The sequence below is a fragment of the Enhydra lutris genome, unplaced genomic scaffold (genome assembly GCF_002288905.1).
Source record: "Enhydra lutris kenyoni isolate GAN:26980312 unplaced genomic scaffold, ASM228890v2 scaffoldscaffold1, whole genome shotgun sequence".
NCBI lineage: Eukaryota > Metazoa > Chordata > Mammalia > Carnivora > Mustelidae > Enhydra > Enhydra lutris.
Genome location: NW_019154085.1, coordinates 21,481,882 through 21,496,069, shown reverse-complemented (window position 1 = coordinate 21,496,069; position 14,188 = coordinate 21,481,882). Strand labels below are relative to the sequence as shown.

The window sequence follows — 14,188 nt, the reverse complement described above, 5'->3', positions numbered from 1 at the left end:
ATTTCAATATAATCAAAGAGGGCTTCATATCCCAATTTTAAACTTTACAGCTAGATGAGACATGGATCTTCTCAGCCCCTTCCTTTTAGACATGTAGAAAGTGAGGTCTAAGGAGGGCAAAGCCACAGTTTGTGTGAACAGATTAAAATTAAATTCTTAACCTCAGTGCAGTGATCTTCTTGGTATGCCACTTTATATCATGTTATTTTCTAGATTTGATTATAAAACACATTATAGCTCAATTATTTATGAAAATATGTTTTTCGTATGTGTAAATATATTATACACCCACATATATAGACTCTCTTTTTAATTAGAAGCTTTTAAGATCCATTAAGTGGTCATGTAACGAATACTTTATGTTAATAGAGAGATGTTGAAACACCATGGAGGAAATGAAATTACCATATATCCTCTAATCAGGAACCCAGTATCCAGGAAACCTGAAGACTTTCAAAGATATTAAATATTTGACAAAATAGCTGAGAATAAGAATAAATAGGGAGTAAACCAAAGACTCACCTCTCCCACACTTTTCATAGAGCTACCAATTCGGCTAGACGTTCCATGAAAACGATCAAGATCCCAGCGAGGAATCTTAGTAACCATATAATCCAGGCTAGGTTCAAAGCAGGCTGATGTTTTCCCTGATACAACATTCTTGATTTCTGGAAGTGGGATTCCTAGGGCAATCTTTGCAGCAATGAATGCCAGTGGGTAGCTATAAAAGAGGAGATTTTTTTTTTTTTTTTCAGCAATGAGCATTAAAAGCAGCCCAAGACATAAATTGGTCTTAGAAATTCTGGTATTATTCCACATCAGTATGTAAAACACATCTGATTCTCTCTTCTGTATGAAGACTTAATAGCCACTTATAAAATAGTGTGAGTCATTATAAAGTAGAGAGGCACGGATCACAAAAGAATTCACTCTCTATGCCTGACATTCAGGGCAACAGCTGACAACCTTCACCTCTTTAATCCAAAATCAATGACTTCCTTGATAAGGTGCTCACTTTTGTAGAGCCTCCGCTAAGATAAGAATCTGCAAAATATTATTTTGAAAAGATATATAGATGTCTGCACCTAGGAAGACAGTAGAGTTAGCTGGTATTATGGGGTATGCAATGGTCAGAAAATATAGTCATTGCAAGCTGAGGTCCTTGCTTTGTCTCCAAATTATTTTTGAGCTTGGGACTCCTTACAAAACTAACACTCTAGTAACTTAACTAGATAGTTTTGGTAATTATATTTGAGGAAATAATTCAAAGAACTGTAGGATTACATATGATTCTTTAATATATCTCCCCCATCTGACAGATGAGGAAATTGATAGAGACAATAAATGATGTGTCCAAAGTCAATAGGAGAATTGGAAGGAGAACACAGGTCTCCTGACTCTTGCTCAGGGCAACACTTCACTGGCACTCCACGCAGCACTGTGGAGCCATATTAAGCAAAAATGCCATGTAATTTTAATGCCATGTGCTAAGTATATTAATAGAAAAAAGTACTAGTTAATGTTCCCTCCAATTATGCTTGCTGGCAGTTTTTAAATGGGTAGCAAATTCATTTATTTGGTTGCAATATTTATCTATAGAAAAACCCTACAATGTTTGGTCCTGTGGAGTTTGGCTAAAATAAAACAATTTATTGAATGTTTGAATCAAGTAAACTATAATAGTTGCCTACCATTTACTAAACACCTGAAGAAACCAGTTGAGGACTAAAATTGAGAATTAATTCTCACTTTTTAACAATATCTGCAAAGTGCAATTAGGAAGCAGATTTTTTGCAGCCTGCTTTGACCACCCAGATTTTGATTAGTTTATGATTAGCCAGCAAACAAAGCCAGCTAGCAATATCATTTGCCTCAATCTGGCAGCAAGCTCATTAATAAGCATGTCCTTAGGGTCCTAAATGATTTGCAGCCAGCATACAGAAACGGGGACTGTAGCTTGTAAATGCAGCTCAGTCTTCCACTAGCTGTCAGTTTTCCAAAACTATCTGTGAAGAATCTGCAAACACATGGTCAATTATTCTGATCTTACCCAGTGGCCTTTGAGGCCAGGGCAGAGCTTCGGGACAATCTGGCATTCACTTCAATGATGCAGTATTCCATTGAGGTAGGATGCAGGGCAAACTGAATGTTGCATTCACCCACAATGCCCAGGTGGCGAACAACATTGATTGAAGTCCATCTCAACATCTGAAACTCTGCATTGGAGAGGGTCTGGGCAGGGGCCACGACAACTGAATCACCTGTACATCGAGCAACACTTGTTATTTGGTACCATATCTGAATAACTAACTTTAGTGACTTAAATATATTTGTGTGATACAAGACACAGATGAGTCTAAGGGACTGTTGGGAAAATAACTGTCTCAATGGGGTACATATAAGGCACAGCAGATACTCTTCCCTCTGATTCTTGTTTTGCCTGTATTACTCTGAAACATTGTTGACAGGAACCCCTCTATCCTATCCCAAGCTCATCTAGCTATCAAGGCCTCAGTCATCTACTGACCAGATTGACATTAACTTCTTCAATCTTCAATCAAACTCTTCATCTCAAAATCTCTCTCTCTCTCAAGTTCTCCCTTCTATAAATGATCATCTCCTCTTCACTCAGACTGGCTCATCCCTCAGTTTCCCACATCTCATCCCTTTCCATTGTCTCACCCCTCTCTAATCATAGCCCTTGTATATTCAATCTCTTAGTCTTTAGTCACCGTCCCTCCTGCCCACAAACATGCTCAGATTTCTCCTGGCTCGAGAAGACCTGCCCCCCACACTGCCGATCAGAAGAACATCTCTTTATTCTTCACCTGACTAAACTTCTTGAAAGTTTCCCAATTCTGTGTATCCCTCATTGCCATATAGTTCTTTTCAATATGGCTCCCGTAAACAACTTTGCATTGAAACTGTCCTCTTGAACATCCAAAAACCCACATTAAATTCCTAATTCTTGACACTTCGCGTTTGATAAAGCCAAAACCAAAGCTCTTTTATGAAATATTTTCTGGTGTTGGCTTACTTGGGTACCACCCTGGTTTTCTTCCTACCACTCCCTTCCTTCTCTTCCACACTAACCCTTCCTCTTACTCATGCCCTGTAAATCTAAACAGGTCCCAAGTTCAGCCCTTGACCCTATTGTCTTTCTTTCTATGTCTATGCCCTTGAATACTTAGTCTATGCTTCCAGCTTCAGTTATGGCCTTCACACCAGTGACTCCCATGACTTTTATCAACTTCTTTATTTGTATCCCCATTTCTTGAATTCCAGCTTCTTGAGAATTCCACCCATGCCTCAAAGTTAGCATTTCTATATCCTAAGTCATCATTTTTTTTGTATTAAATTTTTTTTTAATTTTATTTTTTATAAACATATAATATATTTTTATCCCCAGGGGTACAGGTCTGTGAATGGCCAGGTTTACACACTTCACAGCACTCACCATAGCACATACCCTCCCCAATGTCCATAATCCCACCCCCCCTCCCAACCCCCCTCCCCCCATTAACCCTCAGTTTGTTTTGTGAGATTAAGAGTCACTAAGTCATCATTTTTGCCCTCTCATCTAACTAGTTCCTCTTCCTAAAAAATTTATTTCTCCTATTTCTATTACTTGTGACTATTTTTTTTTATTCACCTGGTACCTAATATCCTTGTCTGATTTAAGCCTTCTTAACCTCATTTCTTACTTTTCAACAGCAAAACTTACAGATTTTACCACCACCACATTCCTTACATTTAACCTCTTCCTCAGATGAAATCAGGATAATACCTGCCTTACTTCATAGGGTTTTTGAGAAGATCAAAATTAATGTGAGGTTATTTTCAGTACTAAGAAATAGTATTTTGTGTAAATTTTTATCACTAGTCTGTCAGCTAAGAATAGTAATTTAAAGAAAAGACCTTAATAAAGACATCTATGGGTCATCAGAAGCATGAGCTGAAGGCATTACTATAACTCCTGAAGATCCTTTGCCTACCTGTGTGAACACCCATGGCATCGACATTTTCCATGTTACAGACCGTGACACAGTTGTCATCAGCGTCTCGGACCACTTCATATTCTATTTCTTTCCAACCTGTCACTGACTTCTCCACCAGAATCTGGTTGGTCATAGCAAAGGCCTAGAAATTGGTGACAAAAGACATCATAGAGTCAGAAAAGGCACTGGTTTAGACACGGATAGTTGGCAAAATGCCCTGCCCTAAATCCTGGTCAGCACTGAAGTCTGAAGCCTAGTCTCCGTCCTCCTCTATGCTCCAGAAGGCACAATGTGTCAGAAAATCAGTGAGGTACTAGGAATAGCATCCTGCAGAGAATATGCTTGATTTACATTATTGAAGCTTGCCATTCAAAGTGCTGATATGACATTAAATCAAACTAATTTAGGAAAAAGAGAAAATAATTGAGCAATCAGGCAGAGGGAAATGGAATTATTTCAGCAGCAAGGCTTCTGTAAAACCAGAAAATGTGATAAGTGCGAATAAATATAGAAAAATAAGTCTAAAGACTCTGGTTTTCTCTAAAATAGCTGAGAGTGCTTTGTACAGTGACATACACAATAAAAGTCAGTTGATGTTGATGAGGAGAAGAAAGGAGATAATGATGGTTGTAAACAGTTAGCCAAGATGGCATACGAAACTTGGGAATTAGAAGAATCATATGCGACTATTATTATGGTTAATCACCACCTAAGTGCTTAAATACCCTGAGTCATATATCACGTGTGCCTGATTAAACAGATATGAATTAGTATAATTATCATTTCGTATTTATTGCACACCCAATGGTGGGTAGAATACTGAACACAAAATATGAAAGAGGCTGTCTCTGACCTTAGGACATTTAGTGTCTGAATATCCAAGACAGAATTGGCCCCCTTTGTCTTGTAGTATTTTTGATTTGCTTTGAAAGGAAGTTTCAAATTTGATTTGATTTGAAAGGAAGAGAAAGCAATTGGGGAAAGTACTTCGAATTTTTTCTAATTATTAGCAGGAAGTATAATGAAATAACTCAATGTTAGTTGGGTGTGTGTGTGTGTGTGTGTGTGTGCGCGCTTAATGTGTCTCAACACTATCTTTTTAACCTCAGTCAACACTACAGGCTCCCCCATGTCCAACTGAAAATGTAACACATTTGTCCCGGCAGCTGCCTGATGATGAGGATTTCAAAGTTGTTAGAAAACTCTGTAGCCAGCATGAACAATTTAATAATGATTTATCTGTCATTGGGATTGCATGCTAAAAGAGGAAGTCTGGGAAACAAAGGGTATGGATTGGGGAAAGCTCTCTGCATTCTAATGGACTAGGCTGGATGTTTGGACACAAGGACAATTGAGATCAAATTCACCTGTTGCCTCAACTTCCTTCTTTCCAGTCTCAGATTTTATACAAATACTAATTTTGAGACCTAGATGAGTTAATGCTACTTTGAAAGGTGCTAAATATAATCTCAAGAGAATAAGGAGTAGTTTAGGAATTAATGATAAAAGTAATTATTTGAAAGGAAAAGCTATGTTTTTCAAAAACAAAATCCAATGCCCTATTATTATTTTAAGGAACTTAAATAGTTAAAAACTATTCCATTCCAAAATTGTTTTCACTGTAAACCTTTTCAGACAATTCAGTATTCAGAATTTTTACACTGTAAAAAAATATTTTTAATAGAGAATAAGTATACATGAATACTAGTATTGAAAATATTGGGAACATCTAATATACCAGAGGAAAAAAAATTGCCTCTATAAACACGCCTTTTCTTTAAATACATGATTCATAACTCCAGAATGGGAACAAGAAATATTTATGTTGATATACTTTCCTTTTGTGGGGGGTTGTTTTGGCAACTTTGGAAACACTAAATCCAAGCTGATAACAAGTAAGTCTGTCATTACAGATGTTCAAATATATTTAATTTTATTTATCTGTGCTCAAAATCCTATGACAATTCAAGGGCCGCATTTTGTTTCACTCCAAAGAGTAAATAATGACAGATAGAAGTTGTGCTTGGTATTTACTCAGCACTCCCCAAAGTAACTCTTAAAACAATCCTGTCAGATTCACGTCCACAACCATCAAGGTACACGGGCCCCTTGGCTCTACACATATTCGTTCATTCAGCCAACAATCACTGAGACCCCACACCACCGGGCATTGTTCTATTTCGTAAGGAGAGAGCATGGGCAAAATTCTTTGCTTTTGTGGAGCATGTTTTCTTTGATAATGTCTAACTTATTTTTTGGAACACATCTTAATTTTCTTTTTAATACTTAAGAACTATTCAGTAATACATTAAAATTATTTTGATAGAACACAAATTTTGAAAACTCAAATCTCACTTTTGCTTAGATGAGTGTGCAGCAGTGGGCAGAGAGAGCTCATTCATTTGTGATACCAAGAGGTTTATATTGTATACATTTTAAACACCTGACTTTGAGGGAAAGCCAAACTACTCAATGTGCTTTGTTTCACTTTAGATGTCATCCGTGTCATATTATTTCAAAAAATTATAGAAAATGGGACATTACATTCACTTTTTTTAATCACTAAAATATATTTTAGCATCATGTGTATTTGGGAGCAGATTCTGAAGCAGAGAGAGATGGAACTGAATTGAGTTGATGCTGCTGAATAATCAAATAGTACAGGAAAGATCGAGTGACCATCATCAGCATGATCACCGATAGTCAGAGTGACCATCAGTTTTCCTAGGACCTTCTGGATTAATGCTGTGTTCCAATGTAAATAACTGTACTGCATTTCCCTTCCAAAGGTACCATCTTTTGGATACTTTTAGAAAACATGACGGTGGTTTAATAATAGAGAAAATGTCATTTCTCATCTACATAACTTTCTCTAACTGAAAGGGCATATCGAATCCATTTTCTTGGTTGGTAAGAATTTGGTCTGTGAAAATACAAACCTTTGTACTGAGGTCCAGTAAGGTCTCCTTAGTGGGACAGATGCCGGAGCCTAACCCCCCCAGGGCATAGGCAGAACGGATCATCACTGGGTAGCCAATGGTGTCTGCTGCTTTTAGAGCATCCTCGATCTAGCAACGAGAAAGATTCAAAGTCTTAAAAGCTGACCACACTAGCAAAAAAGACCACACCAAGAAAGTATAGCAATTCAGATAAGTCAGTTTCTTTGGGAAGAATGACTACAGAAATGCTGTATTATTCTTTCATTTCCTTTGGAAAAACAAGTGCCGTTTTACAAATTTAAAGTAAAAAATCCTAGGATTTTTTTTTTTAATACACAGCAAAGGCTTTCATTTATCTTTTTGTTGTAAATTTTGTTCTGTCATATAAAAAAAAAAATAAAACAATGGCCCCAACTGAAATAATCATTATGAATTTGAGAATGGAAGCCATATTGAATTTTTAAATTCAATTTAAAAGTCTTCATCTCTTAATGATACAAGGTTTTCTACTGCCAAAATGAACTTGACATTACTGCAACAAGCCATTAGGAATCCTGTACAGAAAGAGAGTTTTCATTTTTCAAGTTCAGTCAGAGAGTAGTCCCAGAAGCTTGGATTTTTTTTTTTTTTTTCAAATTTACAGAATACAACATATGGTGGCTATATTTTTCTGTCATGGAATATTATTACACTACCAATGGGAATGTAATTACACCTTTCCCATATGCCCGTTTCTCATCCTGAGGAAGCAAGGACATAATTAAATCTGGCAATGAAAGAATAAATGTATGGCAGGAGCTTTCCAAATGTTCAGCAGAGCTATCCTGGGACTATTCCTGACTGACAGCTCTGCAACATTGTATGTACTTGGTAGCATTCTTTTCTGAAAAGTGCGTGGTCCATTTTAGTTGTCCCAGCAGTACTTGCCCTTTTCCCTAAGAATTTGCTACTTTTGTAATGGGAAAGTTGCATTAAAAACTGCCTCCAGGGGGCACCTGGGTCGCTCAGTGGGTTAAAGCCTCTGCCTTCGGCTCAGGTCATGGTCCTAATGTCCTGGGATCGAGCCCCACATCGGGCTCTGTGCTCTGCAGGGAGCCTGCTTCCACCTCTCTCTATCTGTCTGCTTCTCTGCCTACTTGTGATCTCTGTCTGTCAAATAAATAAATAAAATCTTTAAAAAAAAAAAAAAAAAAAAAAACTGCCTCCAGAACCCCCACTTCATTGACCACATGTCTGAAATCAGGAATAAAGTCAGGGACAGAAACAGATATATAGCAAACCAACTTTATCTTGGTGCCTTGTAATAGCCTATCAATAGGCACAGGCTACAGTTGAAAATAATTAACAAAAAGAAGAAATCATCTTTCCTCCCTAAACATCTAAGCCACAAGTTTCTTAGTCATGAATCTCATTGATTAGATCCAGTGGCTTTTTCTAGATGATTTCATTTTTAAATGTTCATTCCATTCTAACAAGAAAATTTCAATCCAATCATTCCCCACTGGCAGGTCATTTGCACATACAAGATATGTAACGGGTCCCAGAAAGCAAAAATCATTTTGGCATTGTAAGTTGACATGGCCCTTTGTTTTACCTCAGGAGATTTGATATTCAATGGCACTTCAACCACTGATAAACCACTTCGTCTCTGGGCTTTTGCTTCCCTTTTCATAAAATATTAATACCTATCCCAAACATTTCAGCATGGAATGCTGTAATTAATACACAAAGTTTCTGAGGTACTAACACATTTCTGGAAGATAATACATGCAAATATAATAATTTAACTATCATTTTTAGGTGTGACAAACCACTCTCCTTATAACATAAGACAAATAATGGTCTTGTTTCTCCAGAACAAAGATTCCTTACTGATTCCACAGCAAAGCTTGGAGCAATCTTTTCATTAATTTCATTTAGTTTGTCTGAGAACAGCTGCCTGTCTTCTGTGGCCATAATGGATTCAACTGAGGTCCCCAGGACTTTCACACCATACTCCTTGAGTACACCTCTCTTGAATAGTTCCACTCCTACAGAAGAACCAAATATAATCAGTTTTTAAAATCTCAAACTCTTATGTCTTTTTTAACAGACATCTGAAATACAACTTTTTTTGAATCTTAAAATTAGCTCCAGGAAGCCACCACAGTCCACAATAGGAAGTGTGCTTAAGATTTAAAAAAAAAAAAAAAAAAAAAATTGAAAGAGAAATTCTGAAAACACTTAAGCAAAATATGTTGCTGGTGACATTACTTATATTACCACCTTCTCCAAATGGTTTTTATTATCTCAATAATAAAAATCATAGGATACAGTAAACCTCTAAACCTTAGTATATTCCCTTTCCTTCTAAGGTCCAATCTTATAATGAGATTCTCTTATTTAAATAATCCCAGTGAATATAAAAGTCTTAGCCAAAGTCAGATGGCATGTTAGTGGAAACATTATTTTGATGATTTTTAACCCAGATAGATACAAAATAATGTTTCCACTAACATGCCATCTGACTTTGGGTAAGACTTTTATATTTGATATTTAAATTATTACACCAACTTCTTACTCCAACTAGCTCATGAGATTCTCATTCATGATCCAGCTCCAAAGATTTGAAGTCTTGAAAAAAGGACAGAGTATTGGGTTCAGCAGATGCATGAAGGGGTGGTAGAGAGACTGATCTATGTTATCATGAGAATATGTGTGAAAGCCAAATGCTACTGGGCCAACAGGTAAGAGCACAAAGCATTTAATCAATGTCAATTCTCATTTTTTATTCATAATAGTTCTCAGGGTTTCGCTGGTCAAGAGAAAAGCAATATACTGAAATGGAGCAGGGAGCTCTCACCTGGCCACCCCAGAGCATTAAAGTACCTCAGCTGTTTTGTGAAATAAACCAGTAATATTTATCACATGACATTTTCAGGTGGCTGTTTGCTAAATGCTTCCTCACACATTAAAGAAAAGCTTTTATGAACACACAGAGCATAACTGTTAGAGTCAAAAAAATATTACCATAAGTGCATGGGCCAAAATTGCATGGCAATTAAACTTAAAAGAACTCACCACAGTTCAGAGCTGTCTGGCCACCCATGCCTAGAATTAATCCATCTGGCCGTTCTGCCTTAATGACCTCTGTGACAAACTGAGGGGTGATGGGGAGAAAGTAGACAGTATCTGCTTGCTTTAAGCCCACCTCGTTGGTTTGCACTGATGCAATATTTGGGTTCATCAGGACGGTTTTAACATTTTCTTCCTGAAAGAAATAAAAGGATCCAGAATCTGAACATATGCTCTAAAGGAGAGAATCACCATATTCAACTGAAGGGTCTGTATTGGGTGACAAAACTTTTAGGTTAGTTTGTGGGCTATCGAGATCAGTAATAAGACTAATGAATGGAATGGAGGGTAAAGGAAGACAAACGTCTGGTGAGAGGAAAGAAAAAATTCCTTGAAAATAGAACTATTCAAGAAGAACTGGTTACCTCACAAGGTTCACCCTGAACTCCTTGCTAGAGGTATCAAGCAAAACTGGAGTTGATTTCTATAGAATTTGACTAGAGGTCTATGAATACTACTGAGTTGGTTGTAAAAGACTAAAATATTTTTAAAACTTAAAAATTAATAAAATATAAAATGGAACCAGAGCAACATCAAAGACACCCCTTTCCAATGTTTGTCAGAGACCAACATGGAGTGTACATGTAAAATACAAGATGATGTATTCCCTTGCTGGAAGCACTGAGAGCCTTCTGTGGGATTCCATCTTTTTAGATTTTCATGACTGCTATAGTGCTTTAACAAAGGGACTTATACAACTTTTTATACATACTACATTAAAAGAAAATGACCATATGACAAAAAATAAAATAAAATAAAAATGTTGTGTGTCTGGGTGCATATAAAGGTATTCATAGCTCTATCTTATTTCTGACATCTGGAGAGATCTCAAAAATAATTCCTCATGTAGGCTATGAAAAGGATAAATAGCTTTATAACCTGGGATAAGGGTGATACAGCAAAATAATTGTTATAAAATATGGCCATCTGTCTCTTATTATCTTACCTATTACCATGTCAATTTAGAACTCTCCTAATACATCAACAAAATATTCAGATGAGAGTATAGAAATCATCCTTGAAAGCCCTATATGTCCTTGGGGGAGGATCTGAATAAAATATTAAATATATTTCATATTACTTTATACTCAGTGCCTTAAAACTTATAATATACTTTTTTATCAATTTATTTGATTTTTATAAAAAGACTACAAGAGGAATCTCTACCTCACAGATGAAAAAACTGACATTCAATAAGGTTAAATGACTTGCCAAACATCTTCTAGCTGATCAAATGGTAAAATTAGGATTCTAATCCAAGTCTTAGGATTCAAGTTCTAGCCCTTTCTTCTGAGTCATCTCTCAAGATTTTAAGAAAGCAGTTTTCAAAAAGTGTTATTAAGAAATTTTTGAACAAATACATACAGATAAGCAAATGCATTTAAAAGATAGGGTGGAACTTTTTTAAATTAACATATAATATATTATTTGTTTGAGGGGTACAGGTCTGTGAATCATCAGTCTTACACAATTCACAGCACTAACGATAGCAGATATCACATACTCTACCCAATGTCCATAACCCAGCCACCCTATCCCTTCCCCACCCCCTGCTTCCAGCAACCCTTAGTTTGTTTCCTGAGATTAAGAGTCTCTTATGATTTGTCTCCCTCCCTGGTCCCATTTTGTTTCATGGAATTTAAATAAAGTCCAAACTAAGAACACATCATCAATAGAAGTTACAGAAGGTCTCACTACTAGAGAAAATCACCAAAAGATTTAAATATATTTGTATTTTCCTGAATGTGTTTATACAATGGATGTAACTATTTTTGTAAATCAAATTATATAAGTAAAGGTTCCATAAGTGACTGTGATGAGTGTCCATATATTGTAAAACTAAAAATTATTTCAAACTATTTTAATACATTTTATATTATTATTTTTTCTAATATAGTTCTGGCTACAATACATGCATCATCTGATTATTTTTAAATATTTAGCCCATAGGGGTGCTGTGTGGCTCAGTCAGTTCAACGTCTGCCTTAGGCTCAGATCATGATCCACGGTTCTGGAATTGAGCCCTGAGTGGGGCTTTCTGCTCAGTGAGGAGTCTGCTTCTCCGTCTCCCTCTGTCTGCCACTCCCCTTGCTCGTGGTCTCTCTCTCTCTCTGTCTGTGTGTGTCTCTCTCTCCTTCTGTGTCAAATAAATAATAAAATCTTAAAAATAAATAAGTAAATAATTAAATAAATATTTAGTCCATAAATTCATTTCTACTAACGTCCTCATTAATCATAATACTATCACAAATAATTCCTATTTGGTTAAAATACATAACTTCACCTAACAAATGTAAAGCACATAAAAATATATAAGCTATGAAAATATTAATTCTTTATAAAGCTACCAACTAGGATAAAAAAACATATGCTGCTTAAATGTATTTATAAAACCTGAACGCACTTACATTGTATTCTAACCAATCTAAACCACTGGATATCCTCTAATTATATAAAAAGAAATTGAATCATAATACAATGAAGTAAAGTACTCCTTGAAAATGTGCACAAAAAACATACGTGTGTATGTGTGTGTACTCATGCATGTATGGAAAAGAGCATTAAAATATAAAACTAATGGAAAGAAGAGTAACTGGGGGCTGCATTCTATTTTTTTTCAACAGAACTGTCAGGTGAAAATCTTTGTATGTAGTTGTGAATACAACAAAAAGGAAAAAGAAAAATTCTGGCCAACTGTTTTTCTGTGTTTGTTGTCCTAGTCTCCCGCCACCTTGTCTGTGTGGCTTTCTCCTAGCCAGGTCTCTGGTGCATGGCTTTACACCACAAAGCCAGAGGCAAAGTCACAGAAAGCTCACATTGTCCCTGGATGGCCGATTAGCACCAAAATCGGGACTATCCAAGGAAATAAGGACACCAAAGAGAAGCCAAGTTAGCTCTTTCATAGAAATACCTTACATATACAGTGAAATTTTTCTAAAGGTTTGTTTTGCTATGACAAAGGGTTGGAGAGATCTTGAAAGACTTCAAAGGAACAGGGAGGATGTTTTTCCCAATGTTGAGTATCCAGTCCTCATTTCTACATGATAATCCACCAAATCGTTCTGTTCAGTCATCAACCCAAGTCATAAATGGTTAAATTGGGTCCCCTAGTGACAGGTAATAACTTCTAAAGCTGGGCAAAAGGCATCTGTTGCCTTTGCTCCCTCAACTTGATCTTGCCATGTCAACCACAGAGATGCCTGAAGCATCCTCTAGAACATTTACAATATCTTACAGCACCAAGGATCCCCAAATTCCCTTTCACACAAAAGACAAGTATATTTTAAATGCTCACTGCCTCGAAAGAAATGAGCAACATCTGCAAACGTGGCTTTTTATGTTTTCAGTACAAATTGGTGGTAACAGGTAGTTTTGGAGATCACTCTTACGTTCTTGATTTACGGGCGTGCAAAAAAGTTTGAGAAAGTAGATTTCACGTGTGGTCTAAATTTCTTTAATGTAAGATGTGTGAGAAATTGTTGAGGAAATCAATTACAGTGACTTTGAAAAGAGGTAGTGTCATAAATCTAAATTATGAAATACTAATTAGACTCATTAAAGGAGTATATTAGTTCTTACAGAAACCTCTCACCTTCATGGCTTTTACAGCTTGTGATCCCGAGTAATCAAATTCACCTGCCTGACCAATGGACAGACCTCCCGATCCTAAGATAAGGACTTTGGAAACCTGTAAGCAATAAGAAAATGGCATTGCTCTGATTAGCAAGATGGGGAAAAGAGGCAATTTCAAGAGCAGGGAAGTCTATATTGTCCAGGTTTACATCGTGATTTAAAGTACAATGTTTCAAAACATACATGAAGAAAAAGACTAACAACTTTTTAAATTCAAATTCAATTAATTAACATATAATGTACTATTTGTTTCAGCAGTGCAGGTCTGTGATTCATCAGGAAAAACACGAACAATTTAAAAATCTCTAATTTAAAAAGCAATTTCCAAAGTTCATGAAGTTTTTTTCACTTAGGTAAAAAATTTTGAGAAGAGGTCAACATTTTATTTAAAGATACATAAATATCTAAAAATTACTACATAAATATATATGTAAATCTACACATCTATGTGTGTGTGTGTGTGTGTGTGTGTGTGTATGACAAGAATCTCTCTAAAACTTAAAT

The 14,188-nt window shown here is 36.2% G+C and overlaps 1 protein-coding gene across 1 annotated transcript in view; it reads right to left on the bottom strand.

Moving 5' to 3' along the window:
* The window catches only part of LOC111156350 (carbamoyl-phosphate synthase 1), a 124,159-nt gene that overhangs the window by 68,053 nt on the left and 41,918 nt on the right, over positions 1-14,188 (bottom strand). Inside the window, exons 13-19 of the mRNA XM_022517180.1 lie at positions 13,644-13,739; positions 9,998-10,187; positions 8,810-8,967; positions 6,938-7,066; positions 3,996-4,140; positions 2,051-2,261; positions 523-721 (exon numbers count right to left, since the gene is read on the bottom strand). Coding sequence (XP_022372888.1) covers positions 523-721; positions 2,051-2,261; positions 3,996-4,140; positions 6,938-7,066; positions 8,810-8,967; positions 9,998-10,187; positions 13,644-13,739 — 1,128 coding nt within the window. The remainder of the gene's footprint in view (positions 1-522; positions 722-2,050; positions 2,262-3,995; positions 4,141-6,937; positions 7,067-8,809; positions 8,968-9,997; positions 10,188-13,643; positions 13,740-14,188) is intronic.